The sequence below is a fragment of the Dermacentor andersoni genome, chromosome 10 (assembly GCF_023375885.2).
Source record: "Dermacentor andersoni chromosome 10, qqDerAnde1_hic_scaffold, whole genome shotgun sequence".
Lineage (NCBI taxonomy): Eukaryota > Metazoa > Arthropoda > Arachnida > Ixodida > Ixodidae > Dermacentor > Dermacentor andersoni.
In genome coordinates this window covers 25,056,466-25,078,217 of record NC_092823.1, presented here as the reverse complement: position 1 = coordinate 25,078,217, position 21,752 = coordinate 25,056,466, and the positions used below count along the sequence as shown (strand labels likewise).

General features: G+C 44.8%; 2 protein-coding genes across 6 annotated transcripts in view; one reads left to right on the top strand and one right to left on the bottom strand.

Moving 5' to 3' along the window:
• Nucleotides 1-21,752, bottom strand: part of LOC126519156 (acetylcholinesterase-like) — a 105,103-nt gene that overhangs the window by 38,134 nt on the left and 45,217 nt on the right. The window contains exon 1 of one of the 5 annotated variants that reach the window (XM_050168764.2): nt 9,123-9,167. The exons of 3 other annotated variants lie outside the window; for them this stretch is intronic. The gene's annotated coding sequence lies outside the window, so the exon portion shown is untranslated. Of the gene's footprint in view, nt 1-9,025; nt 9,090-9,122; nt 9,168-21,752 lie in introns of those variants that run through there. One more of the 5 variants, XM_055065146.1, reaches the window with a different exon arrangement.
• LOC126519209 (acetylcholinesterase-like) lies at nt 18,087-20,995 on the top strand. Its single transcript, XM_050168827.2, has 2 exons — nt 18,087-18,101; nt 19,757-20,995. Exons 1-2 carry the CDS (start codon nt 18,087-18,089, stop codon nt 20,993-20,995), a joined length of 1,254 nt encoding a protein of 417 aa, XP_050024784.2.

The window sequence follows — 21,752 nt, the reverse complement described above, 5'->3', positions numbered from 1 at the left end:
TCACAAGAGGCAAACAATAAATTAGCCGACAACCGAGAAGCACAGAAGGAGTTACCAGCATACGCCACCCCAGTGCCGGGTAGCAAAACAGCACGTCGCCGCTGGTTAGCCTCCTTGCATTTTCTTTCTCTCTCTTTCTATTGTGCATTTATGTCCCCTGTAAATACACGGCTCGTCGGTATCTGAACATTTGCGTTATTACGTTTACCTTATTGAACTTGCTTGACTGTGTAACGCAGACTTCAACATTAAACAGCTCTTTGGTCATAAAATCTTCATGGATAATGTAACACTACACATGCATAATCTTTTGCTAGCATTTCGGTCGTAAGGGTCACGTTTGCACATAATTTGCCATTTCCGCAAGCATCACCGAAAGCTCCACTTAACACCTATTCCTGATCCGCCAATTTTCGCAACTGTTGGTGACTTGTAAGGCCTCTTGCTACCAGATTTAATCTACCAGTTTAATGCCCCATTAAACCAACGCCCATGAGACCTGTCGGTTTCTGCAATGATGACAATCACTTTTCGTGCAGCTCATGCATGAGTGTGGTTACCAATTTTTTCAGCGTTCCAATTTTTTTCAGTGATTATCGATTCTCACTGATAAAGACAGAAAGTACTATACTTTTGGTGATGTTCTTTGACCTACTGTTTTTATCTGTTTTGTACCACGCGCCGTTTTATTTGCGTAATGCTATTCGTCCAAATGAAAAGATATGTTTAAAAATATTTCATCCGACTTCGCTACGCCATGTAGTGCACTATCGCAGGCTTTAACAAGTGCACACTTTAACAGAAAGACGGAAGAAAGGCATACATGTGTGCTTGTTATGGACTACTTATGCGCTGCTTTGAATGTATATAGGCGTAGTTTCGCTGTTCAGATATTCCTGGTGTGCTGTACATCTGGCGCCAACAAAAGTTGTACTATATTATACTCTACTGTTATGTCATTCATTTAGTTTCCAGATATTCAATGGAAACGTTTCCTTTCTCTACCTAAATTAAACTAGCATAGCCAGAAAAACCAATAAAAGAAGACGAAGCATATCGAATTATACCCCACGCCGTTGAGGTTTTTCATTTACATTTTTATGTGTTTTATGCGCATGCTTGAGAAAACGTAATCGTTACGTAGAAATGTGTTGTAGTAAACTTATCCTGATTACCTGGAACACTGTTTCTCCACATATTTCCATTTAATTCTGAACAGTGCTTCAAACACGTATACTCCACACGCTTAAACATTGTACGGGGTGATTTGGGGATTACTTTATTGCATAATAATGACTCTTGCTATCCGACAGACTTCATTGTGGAACTTACACGAGGACAGACCAAAAGATGACTTATTGAACCGCGATTTCATACGCCAGCATGCATAAACATTTATGCTTGGCCTAGAGTTTTCAAAGTGCTTGGAGTCCTGGTGAGGCTATGGATTTCGTTAAGTTAAAATGGCGGTCTGTTTAAGTAATCAAATCCTCCGCGTCACAATGGTGTATCAGTTAAAATGAACAAGTCATACAAAATTCTGTATCAGACATCATACAATATTGTCACGTAGAAGTGACGGTGAATAATACAATGACCAATGTGTGCATGACCAAACTATCTTTTAACGGGAGAACTTGTGCCCACAAAAGCTAGTTGTACACGAAGTACTGCGATAGCGGCTAATACTGTCGGCGATCGTCGAAATCTGATGTGCCGGTAAAGCGCATCGGTTTTTTGCATGGGGCATCGAAGGTTCCAGAATAAACGCTGGTGCCCGCGTGTCTTCCAGAAAGTTCTACACAATTCGCGTTGTACGTGCAATCATAATATACAAGCTTCGGTGACAAGAGACAGCATGTAAAACCTTCGGTAACATTCGAATAACTTCCGATAAATGCGGGCGCGTCCCGCGCTTATCCATAACATTTGTTAGACGGTGAACAGCGGCCACCCGAAAAAGATAAGCAATTAGACGTGTCAATGCCCCCCTCTCAAAAATTGTCGTCTGGATGCAGTAGACACAACAGAAGAGAGAAAAATAAAAGGAAACTTATTAAACAGAACCACAAAGAGACAAAGTCTAAATAATACACTACAAAAAAGAAAGAAAGTGCAAAGTTCAGCTATGCAATGTTCCAAAGTTCGTTAGCGCTGATAGAACGGCTCAATTTGCACAACAGTGATAATTTCAGGTCGAGAGCAGCGCCGCCGTGAAAACGAAATGCCGTCTGGCACGACCTCATAGTCGAGTGCACCAATCTTGTATAGTCCGAAACGGAGGCGTAAAAGGTTCTCGCTAAGTCCTCGTCGGCATATCGGCATCCAAAGCCAAACGCAGTCACCAGGCTCGTATTTCGCGCATCGTCCGCAAAGATTGTAGTGCTGGCTGTCGGTCCCCTGCTGATTCTTGATGCGCAGGCGGGTGAGCTGTCGGGCTTCTCCGGCGTGCTGGAGATAGGCGACGACATCAAGATTCTCTTCGTCGGTAACGTACGGCAGCATGGCGTTGAAATTCGTCGTCGGGTTTCTTCCGTCAACCAGTTTGAACGGCGTCATTTGAGTTCTTTCATGCATTGCCGTGTTATAAGCGAAGGTTTCGTCAGTCAGGACCGCATCCGATGCCTTGTGTTCGACGTCGACGTACATTGCTTGCACATCGGCAAGGGTCTTTCTTGTTCAGGCGCTCCGTAAGACCTCCGTAAGTCTGCGTGTAATACGCAGTTGTCCTGTGGCTTGTCTGGCTGTATTGCACGGTGACGTGGGTGAGTTGTGCTGCAAAGGCTGTTCCTCCGTCGGTGATCAGGACTTCTGGGGTACCATGTCGCAGCAGGATGTACTCGACGAATAATTTCGCCACTTCGGCTGCGCTACCTTTCGGCAAAGCTTTCGTTTCAGTGAATAGGGTGAGGTACTCCGTTGCCACGACGATCCACTTATTTTTGGATGTTGACGTTGGAAAGGTTCCCAACAAATTCATCTCGATCTACTGAAATGGTCAGCAACGAGGCTCGATTCGCTGCAGTAATCCGGCTCGCCTTGTCGGTGGTCTATTGCGTCGCTGACAGTCTCGGCATGTTTTGGCGTAACGGGTGACGTCGGCGGTCAGGCGTGGCCAGTAATACCTTTCCTGTATCCTCTATAGCGTGCGGTAGAATCCGAGGTGCCCAGAAGCATATATATATAGGCACTTGTAGATTCAAGAAGCACATGCGAAAAGAAATAATTTCCTCGTTTCGTACGTTTCGGCCGGGATCCGGCCTTCGTCAGGGACTACATGATGTGGCAAGGCGTTGTGGTTAAATAAGTAAATGGGGATAAGGGCTCCCCTATGCATTTACGCACTGTCAAGACACTGCCTTGATGGAAGGAGTTTCCACTCATCACGAATCAACAGTACATGTCAAACGAGAAAAAAAAAACAGCTCCTTTTTTATCGCATCCGTTATGCCACATCACCAGAATAGCTGTTCGCACGCAGACACACATGCGCGCGCTTCGCCCCAAACAATTTGCTGGTTTCCGATGTCTCATTTTATTGTATTTAATCTAAGACAAGGGATGCTCATGAACTATTGTTGCCACATTTTTGTGAAATCTTCTGCACACACCTTTTTGTAAGCTCTTTTGTAAACCCTGACTTTGTTACATTATTTGCTCCACGAACCTGCTGTTACAGTCACCCCGTCGTGTGATGCATTTTTACCGCGTTCGACATGTGTACTGATGATTCGTGATGGGTACATTCACCTTACAGCAAAAATCTGTCTTCTGTCATGGTTTTTCATCTTTTTTCTTTTCTCGTTTTTCAAACCACGTGTAATCTTTTCTACAAATGTTATTTTGTTGTATATAGCGTTGTTGTACAAGCCTGTTACAACCATCTCGTCATGCGTTTTTCCCTCTTTTTCTGTATTAACCATGTGTTATCATTTTTGTAAACCCTGTTCTTGCAGTATATGGTGTTGCTCTACGAGCCTACTATAACCATTCCGCCGCACATTTTTTTTTTATTATTGCTGTTTTTGCTTTCACAGTGAGCCAATTCCGAGAACTGATATTGTCCTTGTCCTGGAGGAAAGCAGAAATTCTTCTCGAAATTTGATTTCACATAGGGCCACTGGAAAGTCCCCAGGGCCTCAGACAGCCGCGTAAGAAGGCATATTCAAGCTTGCCGGTGCTCTGCCGCTTCACGTATATGCATTTTGGGATTAAGACGGCCTCAGCGGTGTTTGCACGCCATGTGAGGACAGTCCTCATTTTATTTCATTTTATTACCTTAAAGACCCCATTCGGGGTATTAGATAAGGGGTCGTTACATGTGGATACAAGAACAGGCAGGTGTTACATTGAAATACAAATTTGAACAGTTTCTATAAATTGTGCATGACATGGGGTGATGGCAGCGACATTGAAGGGTAGGTCGTTCCAGTCCTTGGCAGCTCGAGGAAAAAATGCATACCTACTGAACTTGCATCGCTATTTTGACGGCGTCGTAATCGCTACCACAACCTGGCAAGAACACATGGTGGCCTTGCGACTTGCTTTCGAGAGAACCAGGTGTGTAAACCTCACAATGAGACCGAGCAAGTGTGAGATCGGCCATCGTACTATTACATTCCTCGGAGATTGCATTGGAGAGGGGAAAGTAAAACCAATGCTAAGAATGTTGCACAATATTCCAGCCGCCAAGCACCCAACTACTAAGAAAGCTTAGCAGAATGCGTTGTTGGGTAAAGTTGGTTCATTGTATTTGGAAAGATTGGATGCGCTATGTAGACGATCACAAGGAAGAAGACGAGACAGGCGCATGTCCCGTCTTTGCGGGACAGGCGCATGTGCCGTCTTCTTCCTTGTGATCGTCTACAAAGCGCATCCAATCTTTCCAAATACTAAGGAAGCTGTACAATCCTTTCTTGGTTGAACCGGCTACGTTAGGAAATTTACACCAAACTACGCCGAAATTACCGAGCCCGTTACTGACCTAACAAAGAAACCTCAAAGCCATGTAGTATGTTGGGGACCGACGCAGGAAGAGCATTTAATGTGCTCAAGGACAAGCTCGCCGCTAGTGTGATACTTCAAGCACCTGACATCAATAAGCCATTCGTGTTTCGCACGCATGCTTCAAACATAAGTATAGGTGCTTTCCTCCTGCAGTCCGGCACTGAGTACGTTTTGCATCCCGTTGCTTATGCTAGTCGCAACGTACTGCCTAGAGAAACACGTTATTCTGCAGTAGAGCATGAATGTTTGGCTCCGGTGTGAGCTGTTAAAAAGTTTTACGTTCAACTGTGAAGCAAAACATTAATTAATCAGTTCGGCCATCAGCCACTGCAGTACTTACAGCCAACCACACATGTAATTATCGGGGTTCTATGATAGAGCTTGTTGATACAAGGTTACTGTTTTAACGTCAAATACATCAAATGGTCGGGCAATGTAGGAGCAGACTACTTGAACCGCATGTTAACTGTATCGCCCTCTAGGATATCACGTTTGATATCACATAAAGAATTCTGTTTCTCGGTTTGTTCTGTTTTAAAAGATATTAACTGTTCCTGTTAAGCCACGTACTAAACTTGTTGTGGTGCCTCTGATGCATTTCATGCTGCGTGCATATATGTATGGGCGCAAACGTATCCGCCGAGATACTCACCGGTCAAGCAGACGGCAACCACCTCAAACCCGGGAGGATAGGCAAAGGAAGCTTTGATCCAAATGTCGGTGTCCTAATGTGTAGAGCATCCGGCAAATGCGCTGGTTCGGATCTGGCCACGAACGACACTTTTCTTTTTTTCTTTATACAAGTAAACTAAATGATGCTTGCTTTCTCACGTCGACTTTCGAATCTCCCGATCTCTTCCCACAAACCTTCTAGACACAAGCCTCGTGCAGTACAGCAAACGCTGAAAAGCTGAAGAGGCAACGAAAGCTGGACTTTAAGAACGGGCGCTAAACGTTGAACCAGCAATGCCACTAGGCTTATAAGAGCCCTGCTCTACAGTAGCACACAAACGCGAGCGGGAACTTTTCCAATGCGCTGAACGCGCAAGAATCGGAAAGTGCACCGCTCATTTTCAAATTTATTGACTATTAAAAAATAGTAGTTATAGTTCCACAGAACAATGAGCATAGCTATTTAAAATAATAAAGAGAGAGAATGCCTATCAACAGAGAAGTTCAAAAAAAAAAAAACATCGGTGTAGTTACTGTTCCAAGCACGTAAAAAACATTATGCAGACCCAACGTGCATGGCGCAGTCCAGGTAACGCGAAGCTTCACTGAAGCGCATTGTTTCTATTTCAACACTTTTTTCGCTAGATTTAGCGACTTGTCGGTTGGTTTAGCGACAAATATTTTATTTAGCGAGCGACCATATTTTCTACCGATGTAGCACATCTATTAGCAAAATTCTACCTACTTCTTAGCTTAAAACAATGTTTGCGTCAAAAAATGATTTCTCGCGGGCGCTTTATTGTTCAAAAGCTACAGAAAGGCGGCCAAAATTGGCTACAGGCTATGTAAGCATAACGCAGCGGTGGAGGTCAGTGCTGTCTCAAGTCATATGCGCGGTTAATTGCGCGGAGGCACAAATGCTTCGTATTGTTCTCTCCTAAAAGCAAATTTCTCCATTGTTTATGACAATTAGAATGGGCTTTAACTTCGTGGTTTCTGCATTTTCTCTAAGCATGTTCTGTTTCTGACCCCCACTTTCGTATCTGTAAATGAAATTACCCTATATAACTGTCATAACTTCATAATTAATACTGAATAATAAATTGAATAACGTAAACCACAAATTCCGGGGCTTTACTAGCTATAACCCCGACTTGATTATGAGGCACGCCGTAGTGAGGGAATCCGTAATAATTCTGACCACGTGGGGTTTCTAAACGTGCACCCGTTGTATAGTATACAGACGCTTTTGCATTTCACCGGCATCGAAATGTGGCAGCCGCAGCCAAGATTCAACCCAGTGCGCTCGCGCTTGCAGCCCGATACCACATCCAATGTTTCACTAGGGCGGGTACGGTATGGTGAGTGGGTATGGTGAGGGTTAGAACTCAACAATTGAATAATTGGGAAACCCAAAAAGAGAAAGGCGTACATATAGAACCGGCTATGCTCGTGCACCCGAATATTAACACATCATTTTCGTTAATTACGCTTTGCAAAGAAATTAATACTGGATGGAGCTTTCCGGTAGACCAAGGGGCAGAAAGATAGTATTTGTCCTGTATAAACGTCATGAATTTGCCATTGCTTGGTTAACAATGTGTCTAAAATCTTGCCCTGTACTATAGTCGTCCTTGAACGAGTGCCGAAGTTTATGGAAAGTTTGCAGGCATAATGTGGGCGAAATGTGTCTTTGGGGTATGAAAATACGTGGCCCTTCTCCTTTTCAGCAGTGCAGCAATTGTAAACTGAAAATTTGAAGGTAAACGCAGGATTAACGCTATCATTGCGCACTGTTCTATCTTTAAGTGCATTACTAACACAAAACTCTGTTCCACCCTGCTGGAATATTCACTGGTCTACTCCTCACCTGCACGCTCACTAGACAAACCTGAGATGTTTTGGTGGATGTGTTAGGTCGTGTTGGCTCTATTGCAAAACCCAGTATCCTATGTCACGCCAGATTAGGGCCACAGTGTCGCGCGATGGATAGCGGGGCACGTAGCAGGGGCGACATACTGGAAGGCACAAGGTACTGGAGCGAAAACCAGCTCTGGAGCGGGAAATGCGTGGCGCCTGACTGCCGCATATATCTTTTTGAATAAGCAAGAAAGAGCGTTTTAAAGCAATAAAATTAAGAAACATAATCCACCACCCTATTTGATCGTCTGACCTATTGATGCCAAGCCGAGTACATTACCACTACACTGCGCTAGCAGATCGCAATTTGTAAATAATTCGCCATGTAAAGACACAAGTGCAGTTTCAGTTTCGCACGTACATGTCTATTGTAGAGAATGTAGATACACTATGGCTACGCAGCTAAAAATTACGCTTACAGAAGAATATTATACGAAAATAAAGCAGGGTTGGCGTGCCTGTGGCAGGCATTAGCAAATGCTGACTGGGAGGTTACCACTGTCGCTAAAAAAGAAAGTGTACAATCATTGTGTGCTGTCGGTGCTAACATAGGGACATAAACTTGGACGTTAACAAAGAAGTTTGAAAACAAGTTAAGGACCCGCACACATCAATAGAGCGAAAAACATTATATGCGTAACGTTAGAAGACAGAAATAGACGGGTGGGGATCAGAGAGCGAATGGGGATAGCCGATATTCCTTAAGACAATAAGAGAAAAAAATGGAGCTGGGGACGCACTGTAGTGCGTAGACCAGATAACTGATGACCCATTAGAGTGACAGAACAGATGCAAATGGAAGAGAAGCGTAGTCAGGACAGCAGCAAAATAAGTGGGGGGGGGGGGGGGGGGTGCTGATGAAATGAGAAAATCTGTAGGCGCAAGTTGGAAGGACCTGGCGCAAGACAGGGGCCATTGGAGATCGTAGGAGAGACCTTTCCTGAGCCGACATAATTATTTGATGGTGATGATGATAATGATCACTACGACGACGACGAAGATAATGATCTATACACCACAGTGGAACGTAACCATTCCGGAGGAATGACCAAGTGGTCACATACCGAACAGCTACAGCAGCAGAGCTGAAATAAATTAGTGAAACCGTTATGCAGGAAATAATACTTTTGTTGAGAAAGGAGCTGGCGCTTACTCGCGCTGCTTCATCGGCAAGCATCATAGAGCAACCAACAGTCACCACAAGCCCAGAAGAGCAGGCAAAGGAAAATTCGCCAAGAATAATACAACTTGAGCCCTACAGCACAAATAATATTGGCGACAGTAAGGGCATAATTCTTTTTCATGTTTCATGGGGTAAAAATAGAAACCAGTTACACTACTGCTCTAGTGAAAACGGCAAGGGCAACCGACAGCAATGCACACAGTAATTTCCTGTTTCACCATATACTGCGCAAACAAGACTGACCTAAACTTTAGCAGCCACTGTGCCGCAACAGAACGTCTTTGCCGCACTTTCCCGACCGAGAGACAGAGCCGCCGTCGCTCCGGCGTCTTGTACTCACCGTCTACCGAGGATAGCGTCTGATGTCCGTGAAGCCCAAGCCACAATGCTGGCTATACGGCGCAAGAACCACAAAACATATATTTAGAAACAGATAGTCGTTTTCCTGGCACGTGGGCTGCGGGTGGTTGATAATAAATATGCTGCTACAGAACGTGGCCGTGGAACACAAGCCGCTTGTGCGAGGAGGTGCAAGTGATATAAGATTAGTCTACCACAGGGAATGGCAAGAAAATAGAGAAACGGCGCTATCCGCTGCTGCGTACATAGCGCGAGAGAATGAAGCACCCACCGTTGAACATGTTTCGCCGGAATGTCATAGTATCCATCCAGCGATAAAACTTGGCGCTGGTGGCATGCCCGTTGCCTAGAGGTTTGTCGGATAGTAGGTAGCCTAAGTGGGATTTCCACTGAAGACTTTGAGGTGACCCTCAAAATACTGGTTAAAGAAAGTACGTCTAGCGGCCCAACCTTTACACTTTGATCACTTTGGGGCAATATTTCTAAATGACTAAGCTGCACCTGAATGGTAAAAATAACGAATTTGGATACACATTCCATGCGCCGCGTCTAAGGTACAGGACCACACTACCGTACACTTCGGCCCGAATGTCACGCCGCTTGTAAATTTTTTCGGCCAGTATTCTTGAAGAGAACACAAGTTTTGCTTCTTCACAGGGAGGGCCATATTTCGTTTACTGAAACCTTGAGACCAATAAAAGAAACAAAAAAGGGAATATTAAAAATATTCGCAATCTATATTCGTTGTGGTGCATCAAGATTAATGTGTGCCGAACCTGATGCCCAAGCAGCGGGGTAGTATCTATAAATGCGGTAACTGCTTGTGCATATGCAAATAGCTTGCTTTAAAATAGAGCGCAAGTGCCATATATAAACTTCCATTTCATTTTTACAGATTGGTTGTTCTCACTATACGCAGAGAAGCTCTTGTTCCATTCGCGTTATTGTTTAATAATATTTATTTTCATTGAAATGACATGAAGGGAAACAGCAGTATATTAAAGTTCTTAAACGCTTATTTTTTGTTCTTCTTCTGTTTAAGACCTCTTCAAAGAATACCTTATATTCATTGTGCGCGAAAAGTAGCATCTGAACATCTGTGATGATCGTGTGATGTTTGCTTATTCCTTTATTCATATTGTCACGTAATAGTGACGGCATAGAACAAAGTGTCAATACTGTGAAATCCGATGAAGGGCGGCTTGTTCCCCACTTTTCTTCCCTCTTGCGCGGGCGAGATTGAGCCTCGATCGTCGGCTCACCTCCAATGCTCTAACTCGCACATACAGCGTAGGGCGCGCGGCTGAGGTGTTATCAACCGTGCACTTAATGCAGAACATCATGCCGACGGCAACGACGGTGGCAGCAATGCGCATGCAGTGTCGATATAATTGCTATCGTTATATCAGAATAATTTACTGGAATCCCCTTCCAACCGAGGGGGCGGCAAATAGCCGCCTAGACCACTTAAGTTAGCCAGGTGATCGATACATGCTTCTCAGTGCAACGTCTTGCCCGTCTCTCTTGTATTTTGCCTATTCCGTAAGCCTCTATCTGTACTTTGCACAGTTACCCTTGCATGTAACGGATTCGGTCCCCCAAATCAATTCTCTACACGTCTCTTGCTTATCTGGAGTGCCTGACTGGCTAATATTTCCACCCAGTTTAAGTCACGTAGATTCTGGCATGTGCATGTTACCTATACAGGTCTCGCTCGGTGAATACCCCGCATTACACTAGGGTTTGCTGAGTTGTCTCAGCGTTTTTGTTGCAGCAGACATATATATGGCCCATCCTGTTGCGAATGTTTTTCTATTTATGCAAGCAGCATCAGTATCAATTAGAAAGCCACTGCCATTCAAGTCACCACACAGATTTTCCTGTGTGAATTCGTTGTTGTCGTCTTGTCCCCATAGCTTTTTTTTTTTTTTCAAGAAACCGTATTCTTTGGCTACTTCAGATTTAGTCGGGGTTCGTGATATCTTGGAAACTGGCTACTACTTACTGGCCTCGTTCACTAAAATTAGGCAATTGAGGCCTTATAGCCCACGTTGAACAACGAAAAAGGTGTAAAAATAAAACTTATAACGAAAGAATGCACCAAGTTACCGTAGAGCTATATACAGGCTCGTGTATATTTCGCTTAACCTGTTTGAAAAAGAGCTTTCCGCTTACCGCTACACTGCGCTGGCTGAAACTTTGCAAAAGGATAATATTTTAGAATTCAGGTCGTTCGGTGTAATACTGTCTACAGTTTGTTTCCCTGTTTTAAAGAAAAAAAGTGCAAACTTGCCTTCGCTTATAAAGATGCGAGCTGCAGCCGGGCGACGGCGCAAGCCTTAGAGTCACTGTATAAGCTGAGTTGCGCGTCTGATTGAACGCACCGCTCGCGCCCCTATTTGGCAAATGTGGTCACATGCGTACAAAGCATGTTTTTGAGGCTAAGCCAGTTTCACGGCTGTGCTTACACTTCCGCCTGCAGCACCGCTCAATTCGCTATATGCTCTGCGGCCTCTGCCACGCCAGTGTCGGATACCACGCCAGTGTTGGTGGGTTTAGTGCAGTTTCAATTGTCATTGTATTGTGGCCCTACGGCGCAGAGTCAAGATTAGTACACAGCACTTCTCGATGCGGCGAACTTGCTACATTGACAGGCAGGCTGCTGCTAACCTCACTGCACAAATCGGCAAGAAAACGGGAAGAATTCTCAGTTTCATGGGGCAGGTCTGTATCCGTCGTCCGTCTTAAGTGGCTGCTGCGTAAGAGACGTCAGAAGCCGATATTGAAAGGAGCAAGAACACGTCTTGCGTTATGTGTTTTCAAAGCACAAAAAAAAATGTGGCAGTTTCTCCCGAAAGGCGAAGAACCTATTGGAGAAAGAAAATTAGTAGACAGCTATATGAAGTAAGGATAGTAGATTTATCGACCATGTAAACTTGTAAACATCCGCTTACTAACTAAATTAACAAGCATGGTGTCACGCGCGCACAGATAAACATCAACACATCTGCCTCGATGACAGCGGAAAGTGCTGTCAGAACGCTGTAGTCAGGAATTGCGGCAGCAGCAGTGAGCGAATCGGCCTTCGTGCAGCTCTCGCTTAAACGCGGACGAACCGTCGAAAGCGCAGCGCGTACGAAGCTACGGGCACTACACGCACTCTGCAAACATCGCAGTTGGCTTTGAGCGGGTGGACCGTGCGGGCACACACTTTGGCCACGTCGCAGGTCGCTTTCAGTATACGGCGCCCGCACGGTTTTGCCCAAAAGCAGCAGCCCTCGGATAAGCTCAAACTCTCTTCATCGCCTCACCCCCGCGTCTCGCGCATAAAAGAAGAGGGCGCGCTTTCGCCCTACCTTCATCGCTCGCAAACGCGATATTATGCTGTGTTCGCAGGCTCACTCTCGCACGCATTCACCCGCACGTACAGCATACGGCGCGGAGCGGCGATTTTATCGCCAATGGAATCCGTACGGAACTTCACGGCGATGGCAAAAATCCGTCTGAAGTGTCCATATAAGTGTTATCGCAATATTAAAGTTTCTCTCTCGTCAAATATAAGCACAGAAATACAAGTGACACTGGAAGACAAATGATCGTCACACGTCGAAATCACTACTGCGGGCCGAGTGTTTCGGATAAGACTCGTTATTTATTCCAGCGTAACGGCACGTTCGAGAATGCACAAACCTGCTTACGTCAAGCATGACATCTGATAATATAGAGTCAGTATAAATCTCACTAACAATATTTTTTGTAAGGAATGGGTGATAACAGTTAGGACATGTATGGCTCCTCTCGCGCTGTGTAACAGCTGGTTAGCCAGTGAAAACACTATATATATATATATATAAATATACACTGCGCTTATATAGTGTCAGCTTACGGATGCAGCAGGGCAGCATAATACAGTATATACAGTTCGTCGCGGTCCGTCGAACTACCAAGTATAAAAATTGGGAGCCATATCCAGCCTGTATAACGCCAGACCCTCTTCGATCTGAGGGAATTCTCCTTAAGTAGCACAGATAACTTATAGCGCTTATTTTATCCGAAACGGCGGTTTGCGTGGTTTACCTATTTTCTCTTTCAAAACGCTGCGTCAAAAACGACGTGCAACGAGCAATTTGTAGAAACTACTTTACCTAGGTTTTTTATATATATAAAAATGTTTCTGCCGATAGCGACTCGCAACGAACAACTTACAGCATGAATTTTATCTAAATTCGTTCTTTCTTCGAGTCGCCCTTATTTCTTTCACGTGTAAGTGCTCTTGCCGCCGACAACGCGGAATGAACGAGCAAGCACACTCCACCGCTGAGCCGCGCCGTCTCCTGCATTTAAGAGGAGTTAAGTTATGGGGTCTTACGTGCCAGATACTATACTACGTGCCAAATACACTATACTGATGGGCGATTTCAATGCCAAGGTAGGCCAGAAGCATGCTGGAGACAAGGCAGTGGGGGAATATGGCATAGGCACTAGGAATAGCAGGGGAGAGTTATTAGTAGAGTTTGCAGAACAGAATAATATGCGGATAATGAATACCTTCTTCCGCAAGCGGTATAGCCGAAAGTGGACATGGAGGAGCCCGAACGGCGAGACTAGAAATGAAATAGATTTCATACTCTGCGCTAACCCTGGCATCATACAAGATGTGGACGTGCTCGGTAAGGTGCGCTGCAGTGACCACAGGATGGTAAGAACTCGGATTAGCCTACACCTGAGGAGGGAACGGAAGAAACTGGTACATAAGAAGCCGATCAATGAGTTAGCGCTAAGAGGGAAAATAGAGGAATTCCAGATCAAGCTACAGAACAGGTATTCGGCTTTAAGTCACGAAGAGGACCTTAGTGTTGAAGCAATGAACGACAATCTTGTGGGCATCATTAAGGAGTGTGCAATAGAAGTCGGTGGTAACTCCGTTAGACAGGATACCAGTAAGCTATCGCAGGAGACGAAAGATCTGATCAAGAAACGCCAATGTATGAAAGCCTCTAACCCTACAGCTAGAATAGAACTGGCAGAACTTTCGAAGTTAATCAACAAGCGTAAGACAGCTGACATAAGGAAGCATAACATGGATAGAATTGAACAAGCTCTCAGGAACGGAGGAAGCCTAAAAGCAGTGAAGAAGAAACTAGGAATTGGCAAGAATCAGATGTATGCGTTAAGAGACAAAGCCGGCAATATCATTACTAATATGGATGAGATAGTTCAAGTGGCTGAGGAGTTCTATAGAGATTTATACAGTACGAGTGGCACCCACGATGATAATGGAAGAGAGAATAATCTAGAGGAATTCGATATCCCAGAAGTAACGCCGGAAGAAGTAAAGAAAGCCTTGGGAGCTATGCAAAGGGGGAAGGCAGCTGGGGAGGATCAGGTAACAGCAGATTTGCTGAAGGATGGTGGGCAGATTGTCCTAGAAAAACTGGCCACCCTGTATACACAATGCCTCAAGACCTCGAGCGTACCGGAATCTTAGAAGAACGCTAACATAATCCTAATGCATAAGAAAGGCGACGCCAAAGACTTGAAAAATTATAGACCGATCAGCTTACTGTCTGTTGCCTACAAAGTATTACTAAGGTAATTGCAAATAGAATCCGGAACACGTTAGACTTCCGTCAACCAAAGGACCAGGCAGGATTCCGTAAAGGCTTCTCAACAATAGATCATATTCACACTATCAATCAGGTGATAGAGAAATGTGCGGAATATAACCAACCATTATATATAGCTTTCATTGATTACGAGAAAGCGTTTGATTCAGTCGAAACCTCAGCAGTCATGGAGGCATTGCGGAATCAGGGTGTAGACGAGCCGTATGTAAAAATACTGAAAGATATCTATAGCGGTTCCACAGCCACTGTACTCCTCCATAAAGAAAGCAACAAAATCCCAATAAAGAAAGGCGTCAGGCAGGGAGATACGATCTCTCCAATGCTATTCACAGCGTGTTTACAGGAGGTATTCAGACACCTGGATTGGGAAGAATTGGGGATAAGAGTAAATGGAGAATACCTTAGTAACTTGCGCTTCGCTGATGATATTGCTTTGCTTAGTAACTCAGGGGACCAACTGCAATGCATGCTCACTGATCTGGAGAGGCAGAGCAGAAGGGTGGGACTAAAAATGAATCTGCAGAAAACTAAAGTAATGTTTAACAGTCTTGGAAGGGAACAGCAGTTTACGATAGGTAGCGAGGCACTGGAAGTGGTAAGAGAATACATCTACTTAGGACAGTTAGTGACTGCTGATCCAGATCATGAGAGTGAAATAATCAGAAGAATAAGAATGGGCTGGGGTGCGTTTGGCAGGCATTCGCAGATCATGAACAGCAGGTTGCCATTATCCCTCAAGAGAAAAGTGTATAACAGCTGTGTCTTACCAGTACTCACGTACGGGTCAGAAACCTGGAGGCTTACGAAAAGGGTTCTACTTAAATTGAGGACGACGCAACGAGCTATGGAAAGAAGAATGATAGGTGTAACGTTAAGGGATAAGAAAAGAGCAGATTGGGTGAGGGAACAAACGCGCGTTAATGACATCTTAGTTGAAATCAAGAAAAAGAAATGGGCATGGGCAGGACATGTAATGAGGAGGGAAGATAACCGATGGTCATTAAGGGTTACCGACTGGATTCCGAGGGAAGGGAAGCGTAGCAGGGGGCGACAGAAAGTTAGGTGGGCAGATGAGATTAGGAAGTTTGGAGGATCAACATGGCCACAATTAGTACATGACCGGGGTAGTTGGAGGAGTATGGGAGAGGCCTTTGCCCTGCAGTGGGTGTAATCAGGCTGATGACGACGACGTGCCAGAACCCATTTCTGATTATCAGGCACGCCGTAGTGGGGAACTCCGGAAGTTTTGATGACCGGGGTTCTTTAACGTGCACCTAAATCTAAGTACACGGCTGTTTTCGCCTACATCGAAATGCGGCCGCCGTGGCCGGGATTCGATCCCGCGACCTCGTGCTCAGCGCTCCAACACCATAGCCACTGAGCAACCGCGGCGGGTTTCAAGAGGAGTCGCTTCGTTACCTAATAAGGTTGCGTCAGCAGCAAGACCGCGGACCTGCGCGCAATTGTGCTCTCGTAGGCAGTATGCACACAGTAACTCTTGCAAGCGTAAACTTGTCTCGCCGCCTGCCGACAGCTACAGAAAGCGGGAGGTCTGGGTGGAATGGCGTATGTTGTGAGCTCAAAAATGCGGCCCTGCTGCAAATTGTCTGCCGGAACAGTGCAGCGGTAAGCGGGAAATCTTCTTTCGAACACTTTAACAATTACTGCAGGACCCTATATAGAGCAGTAATAATGCGCACTTTGCAGAATGAGTCCGAAACTAAAGCTGGTTCGTATTGTACGCTTCAGAAACGTGAACGGAATATGTGGCTTGACTCAGTGAAAAATATAGGCCAATCCCAGATTTAGTGTATTCTAACAACGTGAGCCGACCTTGAATGTAGTGCAATCTTAACACCAAACCACGTGGTTCCCTAATGCACCCAGGAAGACCTTGTCTTTCTTCGGTGTTCACCGCTATTCACTAACTTATTTTTGTTTCCATCCTTCGCACCCGATTTACTATCTTTGTTTCTCTGACTGTTTTTTAGAGCTCCTGGTTTCGCTTGGTACTTTTGGTAGCTAATTTTTTGAAGCCTTTCTCCGCTCCGTGTCAAAGATTTTGAGGTACAGATATTTGTCCACTTCAGCGGACCATGTATTTTTATCCGTGTGACTCAGTCTTTCTTCAAAGCTAAGTTTATTCTGTATTTCCTTGGCTTCAAATGCGGTCCAACCCACATCACCCTGCACTAGACCATGTGAGGTTTTACCATGGGATCCCAAAGAACTAGCCAATTGATCTCGTTAACTTCCAACCCAAAGAAGATGTCTCATCTAAAGCGCATGACGGCATTTGACATCGTTACCGCTAGCATCATTACTCGTTGCCCAATTCCTCGCGCGACCTCCTATTTACTGTTGCCCCAAAGGGCTCGATGTTTTATATGGCTGCATTGCTCTTCAACTTCATTTTTAGAATATCCTGGTGCACGCCTAAGTAGCCTTTTCTCGTATACGTAGACACCTTGGTATTGACATTGCTGGACAATCAGTATGTTGCTGTTGAATTCATACCACGTCATTACTCGTCCCTTCATTAAAGATCGGAATTCCCGATATCACATTGCTAAATTTTAGGCTCGAAATATTGTGACACATACTCGTGAGCCCGTGCCAATTCCTTGCATTGTCCGCCAGCAGCACTATGCCATTTTCATGCATCATCTGAGTTACAGTGCTCACGGAATGAAATGGGACACGGAGCATTTAGTAGAACCCTACATATGTGCAAAGTACGCGAGAGCAGCATGTCATGTCGCTAGGAATTTGATCACCAAAGGTGACCAGGACTCCGATGTAAGTGTATGCGCCAGAATTACGTCGATGTGACACGAACTGTAGGTTGAAACGAAAAGGTGCGCATTACTTAGCCCTAAATTGACGCGTTTCATTCCTTGAGCACTGTACCTTCTGCTGCACTCTTTGCCCGTCGCGGACTTAAGAGAAAGCCCGATTTTCTGATTTCACATCGTCTTTCTGTGCCATTAACGTATACCAGGGGCGCTTTGCAAGAAACTTAAATACAAAAATAATAACAAATTTAAGACTACATTCCTAAATGTTCCCTACACAACTCCTAGCCCAAGCTAGAGGCGCATTCTTAGGTTCGTTACAATTCCCCGTTTTAAATTTTCGTACAAGAAAGATGCGTTACTTGCTTGCGACCTCGGCGAATTTCCACTAGTACTTTCCATTTCAGGCTTTCCATACGGGCTATAACAACGGCGCAGGTCTTCTCTAATGTGGCACAAGAGCGCCATCTGTAGATGTGGCCCATGCAAGATCGAGTAATGGCTTTTTTCCTCTAAGCAACGATGCAACCCAAGCCAGTGGGTACTACAGTTGCAAAGGCATAAGCGAGGACAGTATAACACGTTTTTGTTGCATGCGGTTTAACAAGGCACTCCAAGTGCTGACCTAGCTGAATATGTTTGACATCAAACGTGCTACATATTAGGCTGATGCAGCCATTCACATATTGTTCTTAGTCGTCTGAAGTTCTTCATATTATTTCCATATTTCGCCTATGTAGGTAATTACTTGTGCTCATGAAAGGAAAGAAAAAAAAACGTGATACGAACGGTAGGCAGGGTAACCAGATTACGGTCCAGTTGGGTATTCACTGGGAGAGGGGGCAAGGGCAGAAAAAATGAGCAGTAAAAAAAGCGATGATGCAGAGAGAATATGTCCGCACAAAGGTAAATTGAATGCATTTGACAGCCAAGGCAGCTTTCGAAACAGTTCCGAGGCATTTAAAAGCACTAGCGCGTCTACAGCGGTTCTGGCTAACGTTTCGGACAAAGGTCAGTAAATTTTGTTTTCCTTAAGACAACGGCTGTTAAGATTGGGCAGCAGGTGGCCAATAACTTTCAATGTGCACTGAAATAAGCGAAATTGTGCACGTAGTGTGGAAAGTGTTTCTTTTCACCGGAAAGATTCAAGTTTTGGCGTAGGTAGTTGGACGACTCCGCATGTTTGTGCAAGGAACTTACATTGGCTCATGCAATTTAGCAGATTTTATAAACAGCTTCTTTGTTCCCTTGATGTCAATTTAAAGCTCGGACTTCCATAAGAGGCAATTAACAAAAGAAATAAATGTAATCCTCAAAGTAGTCCGTAAATCAAAGTATTTGTTTGTGTGCTTTGTTCTTAAGCACGAAGGTATTTCTGAAGCTTAGCGAGTATAAATGACTGGACAATGCGTCTTCATGCTTTTTCTGCATGCCTACTAAAATAGTGGGCTTTTGTTTACTAAGAGCAATATAAAACTTTAAGAGCGTCAACACAAACAATTTGAATGCTTCCGTGAGTCGCGGGATCTTAAAAGTTTCAGTGTACAGTAGCTGAAGAAGTGATCAAGTCAAACATCTATATTTCGCTTTTTCTACCATGGTGTTGTGGTAGTATGTACAAAACAAAATAAAATAATAGAGCTCAAAGTGTGAACACAAAAACTGTGGGCCCATTCAGGCGTTATGATGACTAATGATTTAGCAGGCACACATCTATGCATTTTCAGATATGACACGTTGCACAGTGCTGCACCACGATAGCGTTGTGTTAGATTAGAACATGTTTAATCCTTTCTCGCTATGCTTCCTTTGAAACTCTTTTCTCTCAAGTTATTCGCCCTCCCCCATATCGCTAGTGAATGAGCGTGTTAATTAATCCTCGTAACTCTATGAAAATTAGAACTGCCGCATGAATTCTTGAATAAGACGCAGTGGGGTTATTTGCACAATTTGGGGACTTTGCGTTTGAGGCTATTATTGCTCAGTGCCTAAATGTTTGGATGGCAAAACTGAACTTTAATAAAAAGCTGGCCGAAAAACCACGCTGAGGCAATACGTGAATTTTCGTGTGGGGTATTCGGTTAGGTACGTTACTGCCGGTGTTCCGGGTGTAGTGCCACATTGTCATGGTCTGTGGTGCGTCACTAATAGTAGGTACGTTTTTAGTACGTCCACAAAATTAATCCATATAGGCCTACTGTCTCTCTTTGCAGGTTGTGCTTAGCAACTTCACGGCCGGTGAGATTGAATATACAGAAGACTGCCTGCACCTGAACGTCTGGAGCCACTTTGCACGCGACGAAGACGTTGCGTCAGTGGTTGCGTGGATTCACGGAGGCGGCTTTACGCAGGGCTGCGCTAGCTTCGACAAATACACTGGGGCAGCCCTTGCTGCCAAGACTGGCCTCGTTGTGGTCACGGTTAATTACCGCCTTGGACTTTTCGGTTTCCTGGACGCCAACAGCCCAGAAGCCCCAGGAAACGTGGGTCTTTTAGATCAGAACTTGGCTCTCAAGTGGATCCAAGAGAACATCCGCGATTTCGGTGCAGACCCGTCTAGAGTGACTATATTTGGAGAAAGTGCTGGTGGAATGAGTGCCCACGCGCACATGCTGTCTGCCATGAGCCGCGGTCTTTTCCAAAGGGTGTACATGATGAGCGGAACTCTGCACACTCTAGATTTCTTTGATGGCGCACACGAGAGCATCATCAAAGGTAATACTGTTGCCGCAGTTGTAGGCTGTTCGGGTGGAGATCGTAGCTTGGCTTCCAACCCTGAGGCTGTGATCGACTGCTTGAGAACCAAGAGTGCCGACGAAATCCTACTGGCGGCAAGCGAAGCACTGGCGCCCAAGATATTTACGTTCTTGCCAACCTACCACAATGAATTCCTGCCGAAGGTGCCTACCGTGGCAATCAGCAAGGGATTCTTCAATGCCGCCGACATCGTCCTTGGAGTCACCGAGGACGAAGGAGTGCTAGCGCTCATGTATCCTCTTAGAAGCGAGCTGTTGCCGGATGACGTGGAAGATTTGGAAGGCAAAATGTTTAAGCACTCGCTGCACGAGGGCATATTTTCGTGGCTAAAGATGAACTTTCCGGAGATGCTGCAAAAGTACACAGCTGATGCCCAGGACAAAGCGTCTTTGAGGCGCGGCTATGTTGACTACATTTCTGACTCTGCATTCGTCTGCCCGATGCACTTCACGGCAGAGAAACATGCTGAGCGTGCTCAGAACGTATACGCGTACGTCTTTGGCCACAAGTCATCAACGAACCCTCTTCCTTCTTGGATGGGGACGCCGCATGCTTTCGACATCAACTACATCTTCGGTGTTCCTCTTATTGACCAGGACCGCTTCGATGCTGAAGATGCTGCTGTGTCTGAAGTTGTGCTTACGGCGCTGAAGACCTTCGCTGAAACAGGGTGAGTGAGGCGTTATGTTAGGGTTCCCATTTTCAGTATTTGTAGCTTCGTGTTAGTATGCCAGCAATGTCGTAGTGGTAGTAACAGTACTTGTAGATGTGTTTTATTTGTGTTTTAAACATATTGACATAGTAAAGCCGTATACAGAGAGAAGTCCCAGCGTATATTACAGGATATTGAAGTTCTACATCTTGTTATTAAATAGACGAAAACTGAGAATCTAGAAGCATAAAAAGAGGTGCGGTAACAATAACGGTTATAGGAAAATAAGTGAAACATGAAATGGAGGAAAAAGTATGTATATGATGCATGAGGATGTATTAACCATGTGCTTGGGGACATTTCGTGCTTTAACAAGGTTTTAGTTCCTGCTAGCTGACCACTATTCATGCCTACAATTGAAATTTGCCATTCACGCGTGTGAGGAAGGTCCGGGGCAAATTTTTCCAGGAGGTGATGAAAATTAAGCGGTGCTAGTATGTCAGAAAGCCTTATTCGCATCATGCCCACTCGATGACTAGTCTGCGAGGTTAACCAATTGGAACTCCTTCCTAAACCGATGCATATGTGCAAGCTCATCCAAGAACATCTACTGTACAAAAAAAGAAACATCTGCTTCAAATTTCTACGGTGCGGGGCTCTATATGATTCTTCGTGACATTGCGAGATAAATACCGTGCCGTATTCGTCTCACGAATAACAGCTGTAAAAAAGAAATATATGTTCAAGGCTTGCAGCACAGCATTATATCCCGTGCTGTG